Source organism: Notamacropus eugenii, chromosome 3, assembly GCF_028372415.1.
Source record: "Notamacropus eugenii isolate mMacEug1 chromosome 3, mMacEug1.pri_v2, whole genome shotgun sequence".
NCBI lineage: Eukaryota > Metazoa > Chordata > Mammalia > Diprotodontia > Macropodidae > Notamacropus > Notamacropus eugenii.
The window spans coordinates 178,077,720-178,102,358 of NC_092874.1; the positions used below are offsets into that span (position 1 = coordinate 178,077,720).

Here is a 24,639-nt window from a genome sequence, read left to right on the forward strand (position 1 = left end):
GCCACATTAATTTCACTTCCTTTGATAAGATTACAAAATTGGTAGATTGGTAGATTAGGGAATGCTGTAGACATAGTATGGCTAGATCAAAGCAAAGCATCTGAGAAAACTCTTCCATGTTGTATTTGTGGACAAGATGGAGAAATATGGGTTAGTTAATTGTTATCTAGTAGTACAGTTAGGTGGATTCAGGACTGATTGATCTGACCTAAAGTCAATGTCAACTTAGCATTGTGTTCATTATACAGGAGAGCCCTGCTGTCTTCGGTCCTGGTCAGCACACATTTGATGTACAGTGTTCAAATTTGGGTGCCACATTTTAGGAAGGATGCTGACAAACTGAGCGGTGTCCAGAGAACTGGACGACTAGGGTGGACTGAAGACCATCCCTTTAAGAGTCAGCTAAAACAATCAAGACTTAGGGGAAATACGGTAATTTTCTTCAAGAACTGCTAAGCAGAAAAGAGATTATAGTTGTTTTGGTTGGACTCAGAGAGAACTAGGAATAATGAATTGAAAGACTTCAGAGAGGCCAATTGGTTTAATGAAAGGAACAACTTCTTAATCATTAGGTTGCCACAAGAGCTTAATTATTCCCTCTCCAAAAATCTCTAAATTAAGTGGATGGCTATCTAGGATACTGTGGAGAAGATTCCTATTTAGGAACAAGTTTAACTAGATGATTTTGGGGGCACTCCACCACTTAGTTCCTGTGATTCTGAGTCTCTAATGATGGAAATACAGGCATCAGCAACAGGTTTATGGAAGAGATATTTTTGGGTTAGGGGGTGGAGGCTTTCACTATGCCCTCAAATCAGAGACAGACACCTGCTTTGGTAGGCTAGCTCTGACTAAGATTATTTCTCCTCTTTAAGTCTTGGAATACATGGCAGATTCTCTTCTCTTCAGGATGGTGTCAGGGTGATTTGGTCTGATTTGGTTGCGGATGGTCTTTCAAAGTTCCTTCCAGAATTATCCAGAGATGATTGGAAGTTTTCTTCCATTATGTGGAAAGAAGAGTAGCCTTAAGAACACAAAGTCTTAAGTTCAAGTTGTCACTTATCAGTTATATGACCCTGGGCAAGTCACAACTTGAGTCTGACTTGCCTCATCTGCAAAATAAGAGGGTTAGACTATGAATTACTCAGTACCCATCAGGGTTACATTGCCATTTCCATTTCCAGATGGTCACACCAAATCTTAAGGTGGTAGCATTATTTGTTTAGTGAATTAGTAGTGATGCTGAAAATGGAACAACTCAGTATCACCTCTCCCTTTGGGGAGATGTAGGTGTTTTTACTTGTTGCAAGCCTGACTAAATTTTGCCTTGTTCAAGGTCAAAGACCTAAAAATAAGAAGTTCCCGAGTGAAAAATGTTTTGCCATTTCCCAAAAGCCCCAGGAGTGGGTACAGATTATGGTAATTTTAAAAAAATGTCCTCAGAAAAGCCTGAAAGGAAACATAAAAATACTTCCTCCTCCAGTGGAGTGTGGGAAAAGGAACTTCAAGTGATCTTCCTTGTCGTACCACTCACTTTGGCACTTAGCACATCCTGACTCATTGTCTCAAATTGTTCTCGTGTACCAACTGGATGGCAAATTCCTGCATGGAGGAGAGCACTTTATGCTTCTTCCCCCTCCTCACTCACTAACCCAACCAATCATCTCAGGGCTGTGCTGGCTAGTAACTAACTTATCATTGACAAAGCATTTTCAAATAAACTACATACTCAGAATAGCTTGGTGAGATAGGTAGGACAGATATCTCCATAGAAGGAAAGCTTGTGACATGCCTGAGGCTACACAATAATGCCCAAAGTTCTCACAAGGCAGGTGTTGAAAAAGCTTAGGTTTGAATGAATAAAGAAGGTTATATATCTTTGGGGGAGGAGGTTCTCTTCTAGGTACACATAAAAGCCTGCTCCAAGATTGTTGGATTGGGGGGGAGAGGGGAAAGAGGTAAACTATCTTAAAAAGACATAGCCAGTATGGTTAAAAGTTACATGATGAAGAGTAACAAGGGACTTCACACATTTAGCTTATTTTGATAAGAACTTGAAAATTACTTGGTTTCTTTGCTGTGAGGTAGAGATCTACCCATGTGTAACTTCCAATTGTTCTTCTCAGTTCTCTCTGGAACCAGATGTCCTTCAAATATCTGAAGATAGTTATGTACCTTTCTTCTCTCAAGTTTTCTCATTTCCAGGCTAACCAGCTTCCTGTGCTTCAAGTGAGTCTCATGTTACATGCTTTTAAGTCCCATCTCTTTCTTAGTCACCCTAGGGCTACTCAGCAGTGTCACTCTTAAAAAGTAACACCTGGAACAGAACCAAAACTCCACCTTTGTAACACCAATATTCTTCCAATGGTCACATGGGGCAGGCAATCACATAGTGGTCAGAAGAGATACAAGGACACTCTCAAGGTCTCTCTTAAGAACTTTGGATTTGACTGTGCGACATGGGAGACATTGGCACAAGACCACTCAGCATGGGGTGCCCACATCAGAAAGGGTATTGTGCCCTATGAGCAAAGCAGAATGGAGACAGCACAAAGTAAATGTAGGATGCTCAAATTTGGAGTATCCACCCAAAAAAATTCATATGGACTATCTGTGCCCAACCTGTGGTAGAGCATTCCGAGCTCGTATTGGTCTGATTGGCCACAATTGGACACACTGAAACTTCACTTTATCATGGTGATATCATTTTGGTCCTCTCCAAAAACAAAGGACAACAACCAATCAATTATTCCAATGATACTCTAGGGCTGCCAACCATACAATGTTATAGTATCTAGGGAATCATGATTTATAATAGCCATAAAAGGACCTCAAAAATGCATTGGAAAGATCACTGTGGAGGAATGTGGACAAGATTCACACAAGGATGGGTGGAGGATGGGAAAGGGCTTAGGGGTTTCATCCATAACCCACATCAAGGAGCTCATCAAAGAAATTTCCTTTAGAAGTTTCACAGGATAAATTCACTGATTTTAATTACTGTGACCTCCTTCTCCTCTCTTCTCCAAGGTCTGTGCTATCCACTATCAACATTTAACAGTTCAGGGGTAGGGTCAAGATGGCAGAGTACAAGCCAAGACTCAGGGGTCCCAGCTGAACTTTTCCAACATTCCTCTCCAAATAACTTAAAATAATGCTTCAAATCAAATTTTGGAGTGACAGAGGCAACAAAAGGTCAGAGGCAGCCATCTTCCCTGCCTTATCCTTAAAATGTCTGCAGGAGAGGTCTGTTACACCAAGGTAGGTGCAAGCCCCAAGCATGGCAGGAGTACCTGTGGACCTTGGAAGTGGCTATGACAACAGCAGCAGCAGCAGCAATAGCTTCTTAAGCTCTTAGCCCAGAGATGGTAAGGGTGTTGGACAATTGGTCAGAAAGAGATCATAGGGGACCTTTTATGGGCACTAGGTGTAGTTAGCACTGATCAGCAACTCTATAGCCCATACCCAGTTCTGGTTTACAATTCTACTGTGGAAAGGAAAACTTGTGATCAGTCAAAAGGGAGCAGGGGTCCTGGTAAGAGTCCCAGGGCCAAGAGAAGTACTAGTACTTGTAGCTGTAAGTGAGCAGGGGCCCTTCCTGGGTAAAGAGCAGAAAGCATACCAAGAGAGCTTTGATTACACCTCAACCAGGATCACACCACACTGGAAGCACCAAAAACTTGCAGAACCCAAAAACTAGCTCTGAAAACAACAGGACAAAAAAGCCTATCTTGGCACAACACCTGACCCCAACTGAGCAAAGTCCAATCTTAGCATAAAATTCAAAGTGATAAAAGAGTCTGGGAAAATGAGCAAGCAACAAAAAAGGAACTTGCAGGGGAAAACCAAGCCATAAAATTAGAAGACATCAACGTGAAAACACCTACAAGTAGAGTCTCAAAGAAAAATGCTAATTGAACCCAAGACCAGCTAGAATTACTGGAAGAGTTAAAGAAAGAAATGAGTGGTAGAGGAAAAGTTGGGAAAAGAAATGAGAGTGACGCAGGAAAATTATGACATTATGAAAATCATGAGATTAATAGTTTGGTAAAAGAGGCATGAAAAAATATCAAAGAAAATAACACCTTAAAAAACAGAATTGGCTTAATGGTAAAAGGTTACACAAACTGATGCAAAGCGAAGTAAGTGAGCAGAACAGAACATTGTACACCGTAACAGCAATATTGCATGATGGAGAACTGGGAATGACTTAGCTATAGTCAGCAATAAAATGATCTAAGACAATCCTAAAAGACTAATAATGAAGCATATTATCTGCCTCCAGAGAATGAACTGATATTGTTTGAATAGACTTAAGCAGGCTATTTTTCACTTTCTCTCATTATTTTTATTTGAGTCTTCTTGTACAAAATGACTAATATGGAAATGTTTTACATGAATGTACATGTAGAACCTACATTTTATTGCTTACCATCTCAGGGAGGGGGAAGGGTAGAATTAGGAATTTGAAACTTTTTTAAAAAAAGGTTAAAAAATTGTTTTAATATATAATTGAGGATGGGGGAATGGCACACTGGAATAGTGTACTGACCCCTAAAGTCAGGAGAACCTGAATTCAAATCCAGCCTCAGACATGACACTTACTAGTTGTGTGATCCTGGGCAAGTCACTTAACTCCAACATCTTTGAAAAAACAAAAACAAAAAAAAAGTAACTGGGGAAAGAATAAAATATGTTAAAAAAAATATTCCCAGCACTAAAAAAATAAAATGGAAGGGATGGGGGGGAGGAGGGGATGGTGAGCAATGCTTCAATTTTACTCTCATCAGAACTGGTTCAAATGGAGAACACACATGCACACAGTTTCCAATAGGGAAATAGGCGGGAAAAAGGATGAGTTATTGCGGGAAGGGGGATACAATAAAAAGACAGGGTGGATTAAGGGAGTCATTGGTCAGAAGCAAAACAGACTTTTGAGGAGGGATAGGATAAAGAGAGAGAGGGAGAAGAAAAGAAAAAAATACATAGTAATCATAACTATGAAAGTGAATAGGATGAGCTAACCCATAAAAGAGAAGCAGACAGAATAGATTAGAAACCAGAATCTAACAATATGTAGTGTACAAGAAACACACAGAGTTAAAACAAAGGACTGGAGCAGAATCTATTATGCTTCAGCTGAAGTAAAAAAGGGAGGGGTAGCATTCATTCATTATAGCAGACAAAGCAAAATTAAAACAGACCTAATTAAAGAGGTAACTAGGAAAACTACATTTTGCTAAAAGGTGCCACAGATAATGAATACCAAAAATTTTTACAGCAAGTTTCTCTGGCAAAGATCTCATTTCCCAAATATATAGGGAACTGAATCAAATTTACAAAAATAAGAGCCATTCCCCAACTGATAAATGATCAAGTGAAATGAATAGGCAGTTTTCAGAAGAAATCAAAGCTATCTATAGTCATCTGAAAAAATGCTCTAAATCACCATGGTTAGAGAAAGGAAAATTAAAACTTTGGGGTAACACCTCATACCTATCAGAAATGACAAATGCTAAGGGAATGAAGAATTAAAAAAAGGTATACATTAATGAACTATTGCTGAGTAGTGAACTGATCTAACCATTCCAGAGAACAATCTGGAGCTAAAAGGGCTATAAATCTGGGGCATACCATTGACCCAATAATACCACTATTAGTTTTGTACCCCAAAAAGATCAAAGAAAAAAGGAAAAGGACCTAAATGTACAAAAATATTCATAGCTGCTCTTTTTGTGGTGGTGAAGAACTAGAAATTGAGGGGATACTCATTAACTGGAGAATGGCTAAACAAGTTGTAGCATATGACTGTGACAGAATACTACTGTGCCGTACGAAATGAGGAGGGTGGTTTCATAAAAACTTGCAAGATCTATATGAATTGATACAAAGTAAAGTGAGAAGAACTGGGCGATTATTGTGTACAACTACAACAATGTTGTAATGATGAACAACTGTGAAAGACTTGGCTACTCTGATCAATATGATGATCTAAGATAATTCCAAAGGCCCCATGATGAAAAAATGTTATCCACCTCTAGAGAGAACTGATGAAGTCTTAGTGCAAACTGAAGTATAATTTTCTTGCTTTATTTTTTTGTGATATACTAATGTAGAAATGTTTTGCATGATTTCACATGTATCACTGATATGTCATTTGCTTTCTCAATGGCTGGGGTAAAGGGTGAGAATTGCAAACTCAAAAACTTAAAAAAGAAAATAATGTTAAAAATAAATTAATAATTTTTTTAAATGATGAAAAACTAAAAAAAAACTGATGTTTACCTCACAGAACCTATTATTCCTAAGGATATACATACACTGTGGTTAAAAAAACGATGAGGATGGAGTAAATATTTGGGCAGGAGAAGTAGGGAGAAGAGAAATAATGAAAACCAAAATGCACTTTCTTCACAACCTATCCAAGGTAGTAAAAGTGTCACCACAAGATCACAGATCAGGAAATTTCAGCTCAAAGGTTTAGTAATTAGCTATCAAAGAGCTAGTAAATGATCAAGTCAGGACATGAACCCAGGTAACTGATTCCAAATTCAATGTTTTCTATTATACCACACTGCCATCTTTCAAGGGGTACAAGGGGACCAAAATTTCTTTTCATGCTTCAGGAGGTACATGTTGCTTGTAAGAGACAAGGATGATATAAGGGGATTTTTAATAGCAAGTATTTTCATATTGTTTGAAATAAATACTGGAGTGAAAGAAGATGGCTGCCAAATAAAGAAAAAGAAATGGATTTATTACCAAGTAACTGAAGTTTTCCTGGGGAAAAATAGAGCTAAAAAGCATTAGCTGAACTTAAAATGGTGGCTTTTCCATTTTCTTGGGTTAAAATATTTTCAAAGAAGAGCTGTCAGAATGCTGAATCATTAAGAGAATCCTTTCCATGTTAAACTGCATTTTAAAAACTGAAACTGAGTTGGCTATGTGCTATTCAACTATTTTCACAGAATAAGAGAATGGCAGACTTTTCAAGACTGCTGAATCCTCACATTTCAACTGGTAGAATCAATTTCACAAATAAGGAAACTGGGGCCTGGAGCAGCGATTAAGTGACTTAGTCATGCAGTCAGGTAGTGGGAGAGATGCCTCAAACCAGGCTCCTTCTAACTCCTCATCAATTGCTCTTTAGTGTGGGGCTGGGCATAGATCCAGGTTTCCTGACTTATAGGTCAGTCTGCTTTCAACACCTCATAATTCTACTTCATTCACATAAACACAAAACTAAGAGACGATACAATGAGAAACTATTCTTTAAAAAAGGAAACAATTTTTTTGCATTATTAAAGACAGATGCATTGTTATATTAATGGATAACTACAGTGCTAGACTTCAGTATCAAGAAGACCTTAGCTCAAGGCTTACCTTTAATACTTAACTAGTTGTATCACCCTGGACAGATCATTTAATCCCTCAATGCCCAAGATTCCTCTGCACTTTTCTAAGTCATTGCTTTAAATAATGAAATCATAGATTTTTCACATATGTAAAATATACACAAACAGACATAAAAGAAGGGAGCTACAATGTATCTTTGGCCTGGTAGGACACATTTCTCTTTGCTTTCCTCACTAATGGGGAAGAATCTCATAGATTACTCTAAATTATTTATCTTAGTAAATAAATCCAAGGACTTGGAATACATTACATTTTTAAAAACATTTTTTGAGTCATTCCTGCTTATATTTACTGCAAACCAACACTAAAAATTATTATGAATTTCCCAAAAACACACCATTTAGGAGAAAAGTAGCCTGAAGTGTAGATCCACTATATTAAAAGGTTGCTGTAAATAATATGTTTCACATATAATAGAAAAAGTCAGAATCTCTGATTAATTTCCTAACTCCAGGGCTAACTGAAATAAAAGTGGGATAAGCCACCCATCTCTTTTGCCTGATGTTTATCATGGGCAATTCTATGAAATTACATAAACACAAAATAAATGCTAAATCTCTTATAAAATATATGAATAAAAATGCATTCTAAAGAAGATAGTTTGTACTGCTGACCAACATTAAAATATATTGTATATTTCTGTTACACAGTATTTAAAAATTTTAAGTTGAGGTCATATCTTAAAATTTCAAAGAATCCTAGTGCAGCAGGTAACCTCTAAAATAGAACTCCATTGTGCCATAGATCAAAAAGTCCTTAACTCCAAAGTATTTCATGAAGTACTGTCTATCCTCATAGACATTTCTCAACACACAAAAACTGAATGAAATAAACACCACCACAAAAACTGAAATGTTACTATTTTATTTATATGAACTAAAAAACATCTGGAAAGTTTTTAAAGGCAAAAAATAGTTCTCAAACCTCCAAATCAGATCTAGAGCATTAATCAACAGATTAAATATTGGGATTCCCTTTTTTACCCTCTAAAGATCATAATACACTTCCACATCGAAGAATAACTTAAAAATAGGACATGGGTACCTGTCCCATCGCTGCCACTTCTGTGGAAAAAGTGGTTTGCAACTTAACATTCTGGCAAACAACAGGACAAAACATAGGCACCGAATTATGTACTGGATACACTCCCAACTCTGACAATGAACGTTATAGCAGTGGCCATTTTGCCAGTTCTCTTTTTTCTGGCCCTGTTAACTTTTACAGATCACATCTAACCTTGCATTCAAATAATTCAATACTTCCATCAATCTAGTGGAACCATTAATCTACTAATGTCTGGAGCTGAAGTGGATGAATTCTGTCTTAAATTAAGGATCTCGTTTATATAATAGCAAAATCAACACTACAGCAAATCTTGCACAAAATGTGGCCAGCAGGAGTATAGTTTGCTCTAACTTGTATTTTTCTACCCACGTAGAAATGTACTTAGATCTTTGGAGGCAAGAGAGTAGGTCTACTGATTCCTGCATCAACACAAAATCCAAACCTTTCCCAAGTTCAATTTGTCTTGGCTTGGAGATGATTCATTCAAACTCATTTTCTTATATTCATGATTCTCCACTTTTACTTCTGAATGTAAAGAGGTTTTCCAAAAATTAACAGAAAGGTCTTACTGGCTCCAAAAAGAGCAGATATATTCACCACTGGCAGATCTGCCAAGATGAGTACTGTGGGGTTGTGTAGCTATTTTTTTTTATAGCTAGCACATTACTAAGAAAGTAAAGGATCACATGTTAAGATTGCCCTCCTCCCCCCACCCTTTGATATCTTCAAGATTTTCCAGAGTTCATGAATATCACATCATTGATGCATTCAAGAATCATCATAAGGGCCTATCAATGTAAACAACTATGGTGTAGTGAAAAACAAAGAACAATCAGAGAGGCATAGAGCTTTTTTTTTTTTTAAAGGATTTTATACTATATAAAAAAAAACCACAAAATAAAAAAAGGGTCAGTCAACATGAATTTTAGGAGTCCTTCCCAAAAGTCTCAGTACCCACTGGTCAAGCAGGCTTGCCTTCTTTCCTCTTTGCTTTCAGCCTAAAGGCTTACTAAGGATTGCCAGAGGTGATTTGTGCTCTGAGTTCTTAAAATCAGACTTGCTCTGCCAGATCCAAGACTCTGAATTTATCCAAGTTGTAGAAACAAGCTTTCACTACCCGTCCACCAAAATACCTCCCATTCAGATCAACAACAGCTAGAATGCAAACAGAAAAAGGTGATTAAATGCAAAGATGAAAATCAGTTATTCTTGAAAAGTTCTCCAATATAAAGCATATTTAGTTGTATAATTTCATTTACCTTTAATTGCTGATTCGACCCTTTCAAACTCTAAAAATATTCGTACAGCTTCATCATCAGGAGCACCAGGAATCTGAAACAGAGATCAAATCATATTTATGTCCCTATACTGAGTGGCCTCTCTCTCTCTCTAGATATACAGAGAGAGAGAGAGAGAGAAAGAAAGAGAGAGAGAGAGAGAGAGAGAGAGAGAGAGAGAGAGGTGGTATATAGAGGATTATCTCAATTTTACAAAGGAAGACAATATGTGGAAGAGCCAGGACTCAAATTCATCTTCTGACCCTATTGCCTTCAGAGCCAGTCCTGGGGCATGGGGCATAATCTTCTACACTACCAAGATATCTTACTAACTATCCTACTTTGGCAATTTGGTAACATGTGGGAGGAACAAGAATGAGAAGCTGAGGATAAAACCAAAGCTGAAAACATGAGAAGGACGGTAGTATCCCCTCAGCAGAAAGAAAGAAGTTGGAAAGAGAAATGAGTTTTTTGGAGAAGGCTAATGAGTTCTGTTTTGGACATGCTGAGTTTGAGATGTCTATGGGACATCCAGTTTGAAACTTCCAGTTGGCAGTTAATGATGTGGCACTGAAACTCAGAAGATCCTGGGACTGGAGACAGACAGACAGACAACCCCCACCTACAACCTTCCCTGGGAGTTAACTCCACAGAGGAAATTAAATTCTTGGATGCTGATAAAGTCACTAAATAAGAGAGTAAAGAAAAAAGAGGACCCATGACTGAGACTTGGGGCACACCCACAGTTAGGGAGCACAATAGAGATGATGGGCCAGCAAAGAACACGAGAGAACAGTTAAGAATTAGAACCAAGAGAGAGCAGTGTCAGGAAATCCTAGAGGCAATATCTAGGAGAGGTCATTCAAAAGTAACAAATGCTGCAGAGAGGTCAAGAAGAATGAGGAATGACCATCAGATTTAGCAACTAAGGTATGACAGGTAACTTTGAAGAGAATAAAGTACAACTGCCAAAATAACCTCTTGGTTGTGGAGTCATAGAATCTGGCTTTCAATCCTGCCTCTGACACTACTTGAATGACCTTGAGTGACTCACTTAATCTCCCTGGGTCTCAGTTTCCTCTGTTCAAAAACTTTAGAGGCTTCCTATGGAGCCAAGTTCAGTCCTGGCCTTTAGGGCTGCCATAATCAGAATACCACTTTACTTTCTCAGGCTTCTCTGACAAAGAGGCAGTGGGCTCTTCTCTGTGTGCCTGGAATATCCTCCTTCCCCATCTTGGCCTATTCCTAATCCCTTTTACAAATTTAACTCAAAGGATACCTCCTCTCTGTGACCTCCCCCCTTATACAGCATATAGCACACAGGCACTTGTGTGTACTGAACAGCAAGCAGCTGTCAAAGAACCAAAGCAGGGAAGGAGCCTTCTCTATCTCTGCTGACATGCTGTGTTTCTCTTGTTCTTATCCTTCTAAGACAATCTGATCACCAAATGTGGAGAATTTTTTGGCTATAGCAACTCATGAAGAATATTTACTGAATTGTGGAAGGGCTGGAATCTGCATCAATACAGGGAATAACCCAAAGTATTATCTCCATATTCAAACTTTTATAGTACAGCAAGAGAACTGTGGGCAACATATGAGATATACTCTTGTAATCAGGTAGTAATTTACCTTGCCATCACTCCTCCACCTACAACAGAGAACAATTTGTTGAAACTATGTTCTGTCAAAAAGAACTTGGCTTAAAAGTTTTTCTTTCTAAACATTTTTTCATCATAAGTATATATATATGTTCTTAGGAGGATAAAAAAAGAAAAGCCATTACTTCAAAAATTACACATTTTCCAACTTTGCCATATTTTTCACATTCTTCCTTGGTTTCGCCTTCTAGATCTTCATCTACTTCTCCAGCACCCACCATGTTCTGCAAATCAAGGAAAAGAAATCTAATCATTTTATGTCAAACTGGATGGTTATAGGTAGGCAAACAGCAAATCTTAAAATTTCATAATGACAAATTTCCTACTTCAATCCTGAAATATTGAAAATGTTCATCCCTGAAACATCCTAAAGCTAACGGTTCTTTTAAAAAATAAAAGCATTTATATTAAAGAAAGCTCTGGGTATCATGTTAAAGAAGACCCTATTTAGGCACTAGAATTCTGCACAACCTTCAAGTAGCAGAACAAGGAAATGTCAAAAATAATATTTTCCCCTGGTCTAAAAAACTACCATTATAGTAATCTTTTAAACAGATTATTTCCTACCCATTGAACTGCAAAGAAATGAATACTTCAATGTAAATAACTCTAAAATCACATTTTTGATTTTTGACGATTTGAGTCAGGGAAAGGAAAAAAATTTTTTTTATAAGATCCTGCAATAACCAGTCTCTAAGATTTGTATTTCTTTATTATTAGTCAGTTTCTGAGTTCTCCCCAAATGTCAGCTATGACCCTGATAGTCACTGACACAATAAATTGTAACTTATGTAGCAACTTTGGTGAATTAACATACCCTTTTAAAAAGTAAAATCAGTAAGCTATAATTTATATTTAGGTGATCCCTGGACATAAATTATGCAGGGAAAATAATTTAAGCAGCTATTGTTTTTGCTCTTTTATACTTGAACAATATCTGAAATAAAATCAGACAAAAATAAAAGACTTTTTTCCACTTACCCTTAGTAGAACCACTTTTGTAGGACACTTAAGGATCTCAGTTAATGGATTTGAATCTGATTTCTTGGATGCATCTACAGTAACAGAATAAACCAATATGTATGTTATTCACAGTAAAAATCTGGGTCAACCCTTGCCATCATGAAACAGTGCAATCCAACCAATGAGCATCCTGTTTCTCCCAATCTTATCTCAAGCACTTCAGCAATCTTTCACTCAACAAAAAAGGATACCTACTTACAAAAAGGTAACCAACTGGCTTTGTTTTAGGGAATGCTTATCACAGTGATTTTCAAAATGGTTTTCAAATAGAGGCTTTTAATTGCTGGACAAGTTATTATTTCACTTTCCAAAGTAGAACAAATGACTTAGGACAAACGTTCACTACTTAACTTAGTGAAGAATTACAGAATGTTGTAAGCTTGACAAGCAGTCACATGTTCCATATCTTATCAGTAACAGTTTATGGCCAGTTAATAACTGACTGCAGATTCCTATTACTTTACAGGTAGTATAGCCTAAGGAAAGGGAGGGCATCACAGATGTACAAAAAAAAAAATTGGTTGCCAGTAGCCTTGTGATACTAATAGGTGTGGAGTTGGAATGGAACTCAAAGGCCATCTAGTCTAACTCCTCCCCAAATCCTGAATCGTATTAGTAACAATTCCAATAAATAGTCACTGGGACACTGCCTTGTCATCTCTACTAACAGGGAACTATACCCAGAGGTAGCCATTTTCACTTTTTGAACAGCTCAAATGTTAAGAAGTTTTCCATTATAGCAGGCCAATGTCTCATTCCTCTTCTACAAGGGAGTCCTTTAAATATCTAAAGACAATTATGTCCCTAAAACTTGTCCTCTCCAGGCAAAACATCCCACTTACTGTCCTACTAACTGCTTATGGTATGGTAATAATTTCTAATCATATCACTGCTTCCAGAATGCAAGTGGAAAAGTGAACAAATGGAAGCAATGGGTGTAGACAACTTTCTGAGAGTTTGTGTATAAAAAGGAGAAAGGATATATAAGCTGATTAGCTTGAGGAAATGGTAGGCTCAGGTGAAGGTTTTAAAGGATAGGGGTGATCTGAGTGTGTTTGTAGGCCACAAGTAAAGCACCAGTGACTAAGAAGGGCTTGAAAATAGGGAGAGATGACTGAAGGGGAGAGCAATCTTAGAAAAGAGGAGATGGGATTAAAGACACAAATAAAGGATCAGAGATTTAGAGGTAGGAAGGATCTCAGAGGTCACTGAATCCAACCTCTTTATTATGTAGATGAGGAAACAGGTACAAAGAGGTTAAATAGCTTGCATAAACTAGTAGGTGTTTAAGGATGGAAATGAACCCAGGACTTCTTGACTCCAAGTCCAGTGTCCTATCCATCATACTGCTCTGCCTCTCATGGAGTGGCATTGGAAACAAGGGGTACCTCTTTCTCTAAGCCAATAGCAAAGAGAAGATGGAAGATAATGCTGAAACGATATACAATATGGAATTGGGGAGGAAAAAGAACTTGTGACATTATTATGGGAAGTGTAATAGGAATTGGAAAAGGAATAAAAATATCGGTGCAAGGCAGTGAAAGACCAGAGGAAACTGTATAACCAAATTTGTAGGTAACTTTTAGGCAGATGATGACATAATTCAGGGCTGGGATCTAAAAAAAAATTAGCAACAATACAAGAACAAGAAAACAGGAGACTTTAAAGGTAAGGGACAAAGTGTGCAAAAATCAACTAGTTATCTCAGAGGTCAAGATTTTGAAGGCGAAAAGCAAGGCCAGAACAGGGGCAGTGGCCTAGGGAATCAGGCAGGGATACCGTGAGTAAAGGCTGTGGTAAGGTAGGAGAACAGACTTAAAGAGGGTTAAGATAAAAGTAAAATTTTAAGGACAGGATATTATTATGAGTGAGAAATTTCAAAATTATGGATTGTAGAGGTGAATACTTGTGGGTGATGATGTGATCAATGTAGCATGGTAGTACAGATCTGAGCAGGATACAGTTAAAAGCACCAGGAGATAAGGAGAGGCTACATACTGGGGAAAGGAAATTATTGGAGTAAGATCCTAGAAATACAGAGTATAGGGTCAGAAGATCAAGAGTACCAACATTATATCATAGATTTAAAGCTGGATGGGACCTAAGGGGCTATCAAGTCACAACTTCCACATTATCATTTATCAGGAATCTTGGAGTATCTTAACATATACATGAGGAATTCACTGTTGGAGGAAAGCCTTTAAAGGTACATTTACTCTACTGTGTCAAATATTTTTTAATCAAGAAATTACATATTGAATGGAATCTTGTATTCTCTGAACGCTTCAGTCAGCTATGTAATTATAAAGATGTAGTCCAATAAAGAAAACTAAAAGTCTGCTTATTTTCTTTTTATATTTTCATGGAGGCTACTCTTAAGTGTGTGTATCATTTGACTGATGACATCAGAAGAGGAAAGCATAAGCATATAGGTTAGTAATTACTGTCTTTCTCTTTTCTCATTAAGGATATATCTATTCAGGGTAGAGGCAAGATGGAGACTGAACTCTGCCAATATTTCCCTCTAAACAACTTTAAAACAATGTATCAAATTGAATTTTGGAGAGACATAGGCAACAAAAGGCTGGGGCAAAACATTTTTCCAGCCTATAGAGTTAATGGAATATAAGATCTTCCCTGTCCATTAATGGGCCTATATGACCACATGTTCCTTTTCTTCCTTGGAATGTGGGCCATGTTCCCAGGTCTAAAGGTACACAGGTATTTCAATCATGGATGTCTTGCTGCTTTGAACTCTGGCCCAGTTAACAGTTGTGATACATTCTGAGTCACATAGAGGACTGGCGCAGATTATCAGGTGCCAAGCCAATTAGATGCTAAACACATAGGCTTTCAAGCTTTTCAGTGCTAAGCCAATCAAGGGCCAAGTCTTTGTTCTATATTCTGGGAAGGTGACATTTTGTTTCCTCACTCATAGGAAGAATGTTTCACTTGAGGTCTTTGTGGTTTCCAGACAAGACTCTAGGTAACCCTTGTTAAGGGGTTCCCTGGCTTTGTGAACTCAGACGTTGATGCTCCCTGGTCTGGATATGAAAATCATCTATTACTTTGTTTAGACAGTTGGAGCCCTGTCTACTGGATTCTTTCTTGGATACTCACTTCTTTCTACTTATATCTCTTTGTCTTTCTGCACTGTTTAATTAAAGTAAGCTTACTGACCCCTTTGAAGATGTCCTTTAGAAAAGCAGATTAAGAACCTGTGTTAGCAGTCCTCCTGTGTGCTGGTGTTAGCAGCTGCTAGTATCAACTTGGACAGAAAAGTTGGTGACAAGGGAGTGGGGCCAGCTTGGAAGTAAATGGCCCACCAACGGGCCTAGAGGAGGCTACAACAGAGATAGCAGTAGCTTCGGGAAGTCTCAGCCCAGAGACAGCAAGGGGCAGTAGGGGGAAGAAAGGATTGGAAAAATGGTCAGGAGATTATGGGGGCCCTTATGCTGTGGCCCTGTTTGACAATGCTACTGCCCATACGCAATTCTAAGTCACAATTCCAAGGCAAAGAGGAGCACATGTGGTCAGTCACAAGGGAGAAGGAGCTCTAGTCCCACAGTTCCAGAACAGAGAGGAACACTGGTGCTTAAGGTAACAGGGGCCCTTCCTTGGTAAAGACCAGAAAGCATACCAGGACGGCAGTGACCACACCTCTCTCTCTATCACATCACCCTGGAAGCACCAAAAACTTACAGACTCTCAGAACTAGCTCTGAAAATAGCAACACAAAAAACCTGAAGCTTAAGACAGTGCCTCTCCCTCACCTCTAGGTGAGCAGAGTTCAACTTTAACAAAGTTCAAAGCGAAAACAAATGGTTAGAAAAACGAGTAAATAACAGAAAAAGAACATGACTATTAAAGCTAATAAGGTAGGCAGGGAAGTCAAAACTCAGAAGACATCAATGTAAAAACAGCTAAAAGCAAATTCTCCAAGAAAAATGCAAATTGAAAATAAGTGCAACAAGAATTCCTGGAAGAGCTAAAGGAAGAGCTAAAAGTGATAGAGGAAAAATGCAAAAAAGAAATGAGAGTGATACAAGAAAATTATGAAATGAAAATAGTTTGGTAAAAGAGGCACAAAAGATACTGAAGAAAATAACACTTTAAAAAACAGAATTGGCCAGGATCAAAAAGAGCCTAGACATCAGATCTCAAGAAATTAAAAAGAAAACTTATCCCAAGACATTAGAACCACAAGGTAAAACAGAAATTGAAAGAATATACTGATTATCTCCTGAAAGAGATCTCAAAATGACAACTCCCACAAATATTACAGTAGAGCTCTCAAGTCAAGGAGAAAATACTGCAAGCAGTCAGAAAGAAACAATTCAAATATCATGAAGTCATAGTAAAGATCACACAAAATTTAGCAGCTTCCATGTTAAAGGAGTGGAGGGCTTGGAATACAATATTCCAGAAGGCAAAGAAGTTCAGATTATAACCAAGAATAACTTATTCAGCAAATCCTTCAGGGGAAAAATGGTCGTTTAATAAAATACAGGACTTTCAAACACTCCTAATGAAAAAGATCAAGAGCTGAATAGAAAATTTGACAAACAGAAGACTCAATAGTAGCATAAAAAGCTAAACATGAAAGAGAAATCATAAGGAACTTATTAAGGCTAAACTGTTTACATTCCTATATAGGAAGATGAGACATGTAACTCTTAAGAACTTTATCATTATTAGGGCAGTTAGGAGGAGTCTAAATCAATAGAGGGCATAAGTGTGTCTACTATGTAGGGATAACCTAAAAAAAGGGGGAGAAGTAAGAAAGGAAGAGGAAGAATGGGGAACATTTTCTCACAAAAAAGAGTGGAAGGAAGAGCTTTCACAGTGGAGGTGACAATGAGGGGAGGTTCTCATCAGAACTGGTTCAAAGAGGGGATAAAACAAAGGGGAGGACGAGTAATAAATGGGAGGGTGGGTTAAGGGAGGCAGTAGTCAAAAGCAAAACAGTCTTTTGAGAAGGAACAGGGGTGGGAAGGGGTGGGGAAAGAGGAGGAAGAGAGAGGGAGAGAGACAGAGAGAGATACAAAGAGACACAGAGAGAAGATAAATAAAAGAAAATAGGATGGAGGAAAATATGCAATTAGAAATCAACTGTGAATGTGAATAGGATGAATTTGCCCACAAAATGGAAGCAGAGAGCAATGCATTAGAAACATGAACCCAACAACATTTATAAGAAACACCTGAAAGTGTGACAGATACAGAGTCAAAAAAAGGGACTGGAGCAGAATCTATTATGCTTCAGTTGAGGTAAAAAAAGGCAGAGGTGGCTAAGTGATGCGCCAGACCACAGACTCAGTTAGTAACAAGTATGATACCTGAAGCACTTGTAACATAACTGAACTTTACAGAAACTATATCTTAGGATAGTTTTCAAGAATGTGTCACTTCTACAACATATTGATGCAGTGCAGTAAAACTGTGGAGTTTAAATAAATCTCTAAAATGCTACCCCTGAGGTTTTTGTGTGATTTTAATCCACAATCCTGACCTGCAACACAATTATAAATTAATGTCAGATCACAATTAAGAAAATATTTGGATCTCAGATATGAAAGCAAAATTTAGCTGAAGGAATGAAACAGGAGGAAAGGAGAGGAACGGTGATAAAGCAAACAGGATATATGTAATCACAAAAACTCAAGATATATATAACATGAAACACATATTACTGATAATGCTATAAAATTCAATTAAAAGACAACTGTTTCAATTTCACATCAAGATTCTTTCTTCAAAAGAAACTGTAGCCACATTTTTTCCTAATGACTTTTTTTAAAGAAAGAAAAAAGATTTTCTTTTCTTCCAATTTCCACATTTTTCTTATTAAGAGTTTAAATCTCTAGCCTTATTCCAAAAATTAAAGGCAAGAACCTGGCTGTTTCTCATGATAGGAACACTTTCCCCTCTGCTCTGCTTACTGAGGTCCCTAGTTTCCTTAAGTTCCAACTAAACTCCCATCTTTTACCAAAGGCCTTTCCCAAGTCCTCTTACTTCCATATCTTTTCTCTGTTAATTATTTCCTACTTGTCCTGTATACAGTTTGCTTTGCATATAGCTGTATGCATATTGTCTTCCCCATGAGATTGTAAAGCACCTTGTGGACAGGGGCTTCTTGTACCTCCAGAGGTTAGCATAGTGCCTGGCACATAGAAGGCAACAATTAAATGTTTATTAATTGACTGACTGAAGGACCATCTAAAAAAATCTGTAGTTTGAGGGAAAAGGTAATGTCAAGGAATACACTCTTCTAGAAAAAACCGCAAACTGAATGAAAGGCTTTCCTGTTCTCCCTGGTATCTAAAACCAAAGTTCCCTTTTTCAGGAAGACATACCTTTCTCTGTAGCATCGCCAACAATAATCTTGCCACCTCGTTTACTTGTCTTTTCAACAGACAATGCTGTGCTCAGTCCCTGTTCATGTTTTCCAAGTCCCTGTCCTTCTCGGAAGCCGTACTTCTGCATGATTTTATGAGCTACAGTACCACTAGCAAGAGGAACAATGAAAAGTATGATGTAAATCAGTTTTCTTGTCCTTAAAATCAAATGAGTCCTAAAAGGAATGTATAAGTTCTGGCAAGTTATAAAAATCAATTTTAGGTAATATAATAGAATCTAAGTATAAAGTTACTTTGGAATTCAGGGGACAATATAAGTTGGAATATAGTACTAGATAACAATATAAGTTGGAAAGGGTTTGAGTAAATTAATGGATAATAGGCACATATAGGATAAAAGTGTTATGAAAAGTTAAAATCAATCAAGTTTCACATACTAAAGTGAAGAAATTCCAAATTACAGAGAAAATAGTACAAGATCTACTAGGCCAATGGGACAAGAAAAAAATTCTCTCACTCTAGAATCCTGATGATTCTAGGTAAAAGACATCTAACTCAAAATGTACAAAGTCTATTTACAAATTATACTTAAAAAATTAATAATGACCAGGCATGATACTTATGATGAATATGAAACTGAACACAAAAATTATGAAAACTTAAATGTGGAAGTTTTTAGAGAAGATGATGACACACTGTTGGAATGTCCTCCAAATTCACTAAGAGATTACCCTGAAGAGAGGGTAGAACAAAAATAATTTAACTACACATAAAAGCACATGCTAATATTCAGGCAATGGCTATATGTGTCAGAGTTTGAAATGTTCCTTTATACCTACATTCCAGATCAAAGATTTAGAGCTGTAAACGATGTTAGGGGTCAACTATTCCAACCTCATTTTACAGATTAGTAAACTGAAGAAAACATCAATTGAGAGTTGTCCAAGGTCACACACGTAGTAAGTGGCAGGGTTATGATTCAAATCCAGCCTCCTGGACTTAAAATCCAGCAGTCTTCCACTATTCCACACTGCTTCCACTTAACAACATTGCTCAAATTCTTACGAATTTATTTTTTCAAATGAATTCAACTGAAATAATTACCCCATATTAGCAAGGAAGGAATTACTGGGTCCTGTTGGAGATCGTGGTCTCTCTTGTTCATCATACACAGGAGGAGGAATAGCAGCTTTGGAAGACTGTGAACGAGGTCTCGACTCCTCTTCAAATGGAAAGTCTCTGGGTACTGTTTAGACAATTAAACAAGCTTACAAAGAGAAAATTTTCACAAAGAATATATCTTTATAAAATTATTTTTATTGCATTAACTACTTCAAATACTTATGTTTCATGCAGCTTAATGAAGATTTGGGAAGAAATAAAATCTTTTACATCTTATACCCAAGACTTAGAGTAACCACAATAAAGACTCCTTGGACTACCTGTCTCTCTTCTTGCCTTTAACCCCAAATGAGGCAGATGAAATTATGAAAACTGCTACAGGGGCAGAGGAGAATGCGATGGTTAAATATTATTCAGTAGTCCCATACTGATATATATACACACCTGACATAAAAGTGGCATGCTGGCAGGGACAGGAACTCCTATTCTTTCCTTTCCAATGCCAGATCAGCAATTGTCAATCCTGTGAGATTTCTAGTACAAATCACAGGACCTATACCAGCGATTAGGAGCTGTGGAGTCACCACTTTAAAGTCTAAAGTCTCAAATGTGCCAGGTTGGCCATGGGAAGATTTCAACCCAATGACAGGGCTGAAATAAGGCTAAAAGCATTTGTGATAGTTCGAAGTAGAACACAAACATTTTTTCTCTAGAAATATGGTACTTAGGTTCTGCAACACTATACGTCAGTGGCATTACAGGTTAAATTGTCTTTAAGGGACTGGCCTAAGAAATATAAATTATATTATGGTTAATATCTAAGTGAGAAAATATATTCTAAGTTAAAACCAACAAATTAAAAATGACCTTTTAGAACCTAATCTTTTTGTAAATGAGGGACTATTGTATTTTACATTTGCAAAAATAGTGCTTTCTGATTTTCTATGATTTTTTATTTTAAGTGAACAGTGTTTCAATTACATTAATTATAGGTTAAATAGTCTTGGCCTAGGAACCTACTCACCATTTGTAATATTGTTTCTTTGGAAAAAGCCATTCCTATTTAAATAGGTCACATATAAAATAAAAGTTTTTAACATACAATATAATTAAGGAAAATCTGGCTACAGGAGAGAAAATAGGACAATACCCCAATGATCCTGACTTCTAGTTTTATAGTAATATACTGGTTCACACTATTTATGCACTCAACTATATCCGGTGTATGCTATTTAATAATTATGAAAATAATAGGGAGAATAATGCTTACCACTCACTCACCTTCTTTTCCTTCTCCTAATAATAATTTTAGTGCCTTAAAGGTTACAAAGCCCTTTACACATATTATTTCAACTGATTCTCTCATAGTAAAGTTATAGGAAGTAACATACATGAAGAGAAAACTACAAATTTATACAACACATTGAAATCTGAAATCATCTACTCTGCAGAAGATCATAACATATTAGAAAATATGGAGAATCACTGGTTTTAAAGGTTATTAAGCGGAGTGGTTATATTATAATTCTACTTTTTTGTGGGTTAGCTTAAGTAGCCTGGATGACTCCTCAAATTCTTTCCAGCTCATTACAATTTTGTTAATGGAAGAGGCGGAAAGTAGTAGAGATCTTCCAGGTAGCTTAATAGATCTACAAACACAATGGCTTGAAAATGAATAGTAAGGATATTAAAAATCAAGTCAGCTTCTGCCATCTAGTGGATAGTGACCTATACTACAATTTTCTATGGCAGTCACTAGAAAAGTGGCAGGTAAAGAACCTAGATTTTTTTCAATTAACCCAGCAATACCTCCTTAATTGACAAAGGATACAATTTTTAATCTATAAGTAAATATGCCAACTCCAAAAAAATAAGCTCAAATCAAATCACCAAAATAAAATGGACGAATGAAAACACAGTATTCAGAACTTGGCTGGCACACTGAGAAATAGAGAATACTTTTAAACCACATAGTAGACTGTGCTGGATTACAGTAGTAAAAGCAGTAAGAAAACAGAGATGAAACTTTTTCTGCCCCAAGGGATGAAGGATAGAAAGGTCTGACCCTGGCCCTGCAGTTGTAAATCTGGGAAATGCCTTTTTTGTTTATCTTAAAGAAGGAAGGGCTTACACAGTTAAACTGCATCTAGAACAGAGGGAAACAAATCAATTACTACCCCCTTAACTTCAGGAAACCAGTTGACTTAAGCTAAGAATTATAATCATTGAGTCATAGCTAGCATAGTCATTTTAAGACATGAATGAAGTCAAGAAATAGATCAACTTACATTCTTTGTCTTTTTCCACGAGAGAAGTTGGTGGTGCAATGGCAGCACCTCCCATACCTGCAAATGAACATAAAATTGAATTGATTAAAGGAATGGGAAAAATAAAACCATAGGTTTCAAATTACTAATAAGAGAAATACATATTGAAAGTCTGAGATTTTACCTTGGACCTGAAAAATTGGCAAAGTTAGATGGGAATAGTTAGTGATGGAGGGGCTGAGAGAAGAGTAGCACATTAGAGAAAACAATTTGTAATTAAACTAGAAAAGTAAATTTTACATACCCTTTTACCTTGTCAAAGGCTATAGATAAAAAGATCTCATATATAATTATGGCAATACTTTGTATAGTACAAAAGAATTGAAGTGGATACACAATGGTGAGTGACTGAACAAATTTGTTACATTAACAGACTATTGTGCAGGAAATGAAGACTGAAGAACTGAAGATTTGTGAAGGCTTGTATGAATGGATATCAAGCGAAATAAGCAGAACTCTAAAGATAAAACATTACTCAGGCCTACATCATTAGACCTAGTCAATGTGTTAATTTATCTTACTTAACTAGTTTTTTGTTACAAGGAGATTTATGGTAGGAATTGAGTTGGAAGTTGGGAAGTAACCACAAAGAAAAAATTTTAGAAGTCAGATTCCTGAAGACTTAAATCTGTATTATGGCTATCACCAAAATGGAAAAAATACCATCACCTAAACCTTATCAACATGTAAGTTAGAGAACTTAACTGACAAACCCCTAATATGTACAAGGTACTGGGGATACAAAGACACAAATGAAACAGTCCCTGCCTCAAGGCAATAATATTCTACTAGGGGGAAACTACATGTACACAAATAAGTAAATACAAAGTAATTGTGACTGAATGAGGGAGTGCCAACAACCAGGAGGAGAATTAGGAACGATACATGTAAGAGATGGCACTGGAGCTCCATTCTGAAGGAAGCTAGTGAAGAATGCTTGAGGAGGAGTTAAGTGAAATCGGTCTGGAAAGACAGACTGAAATCAAACTGAAGGGTTTTAAATGCCACCGGAGTATTTATTCTATAGGATGACACTTAAGTTTTGGGGGCAGTACAGTGATATGTATGTTCAGACCTGGTTTTTTCCTTCATCATTCAACTGAAACTGCCCTCCTCAAAGTTACCAATGATCTCTTGTCAAATCTAATAGCCTCTCCTTAATCTTCAACTGTCTTGACCTCTGCAGACTTTGACACTATGAAATCATCTCACCTAGATAATACTTTTCTAAGAGCTTTTAACACTATTCTCTCTTGTTTCTCCTCCTATCTAAATGACCGCTCTTTCCCAGTCTTTCTCTGCTGGTTATTCATCCCTGTCACCACCACTAATCATGACGGGCCCCCAAGGCTCTGTCCTGGGACCTCTTTTCTTTTCTCTTTATATTTTCTCACCCAGTGATCTCAGCCTTTAGGGGTTCAGTCAGCATCTCCATCCAGATCTATATATCCAGTCCTGGTCTTTCTCCTGAACTCCAGTCCTCCATCACCTGATTACTGGACATTCCAAACTTCTATAGATATCTTCAAATTCCACAGCCATCTCAAATACAATACATTTCATTATCTTTCCCCCAAACCCAGCTCTTTATAGAACTTCCCTATTACATCATCATTCCTTTGACCTAAGCTCATAACCTTACATCCTCTGGTCCTTACCCTCACTCATCCTACATATCTAATTTATGCTAAATCTTATCATTTCTACTTTTACATCTCTCATTTGCATCCTCTTCTCTCCATTCAAATATCCACTAATCTACTATAAGTTCTCGTCAACACTTGTCTCATCTATTTAAATAACCTTCTAATTGGGATCCCTGCCTCAAGTTTCTCTGCATCCTATTCTCCACTTGGTTGCCAGTGATGCTCCTAAAGTAAAGGTCAGACCATGTCACTCTCCTACTCAATAAATTTCAGTAGTTTCGTATGTTTTCTAGGGTCAAATATATAGTCCTCTGTCATCTAATGCCTCCCTCCCCCCCAAGGTAGAATCTTCCTACTTGCCTCTTCTTATATTTTACTACCCTCCACACATTTTTTGATACAGTTAAACTAGCTATTTGCTGTTTCTGGACATTCCATCTCCCATTTCAGTGCTTTTGCAATGGCTGTTCCCATGCTTGGAGTGCTTTCCTCACCTCCACCTCTTAGTTTCTCTAGCTGAAATGTTACCTTCTGTAGAAGTCTCTTCAGGTTCCTCCTCCTGGTTCCCTATTTCCTCAGCTATTAGCACCTTTCTGAGATTACCTGCCATCTATTCTGCATTTATTTTTTAATATTTACATTTCAGACTGCTAGATGGCACAACGGATAGAGCACTGGGCCTCATGTACTAGCTGTGTAACCCTAGGCAAGTTACTTGACCTCTCTTTGCCTCAGTTCCTCAT

General features: G+C 37.3%; 1 protein-coding gene across 2 annotated transcripts in view; it reads right to left on the reverse strand.

Moving 5' to 3' along the window:
* Positions 1–8,264: 8,264 nt before the first annotated feature.
* RBM17 (RNA binding motif protein 17) overlaps positions 8,265–24,639 on the reverse strand; it is a 40,842-nt gene continuing 24,467 nt past the window's right edge. For both annotated transcript variants that reach the window (XM_072653433.1, XM_072653432.1), the window contains exons 6-12: positions 22,212–22,268; positions 19,906–20,047; positions 18,799–18,950; positions 12,401–12,474; positions 11,545–11,643; positions 9,741–9,813; positions 8,265–9,636 (exon numbers count right to left, since the gene is read on the reverse strand). In XM_072653433.1, coding sequence (XP_072509534.1) covers positions 9,533–9,636; positions 9,741–9,813; positions 11,545–11,643; positions 12,401–12,474; positions 18,799–18,950; positions 19,906–20,047; positions 22,212–22,268 — 701 coding nt within the window. In that variant the 3' untranslated portion in view covers positions 8,265–9,532. The remainder of the gene's footprint in view (positions 9,637–9,740; positions 9,814–11,544; positions 11,644–12,400; positions 12,475–18,798; positions 18,951–19,905; positions 20,048–22,211; positions 22,269–24,639) is intronic.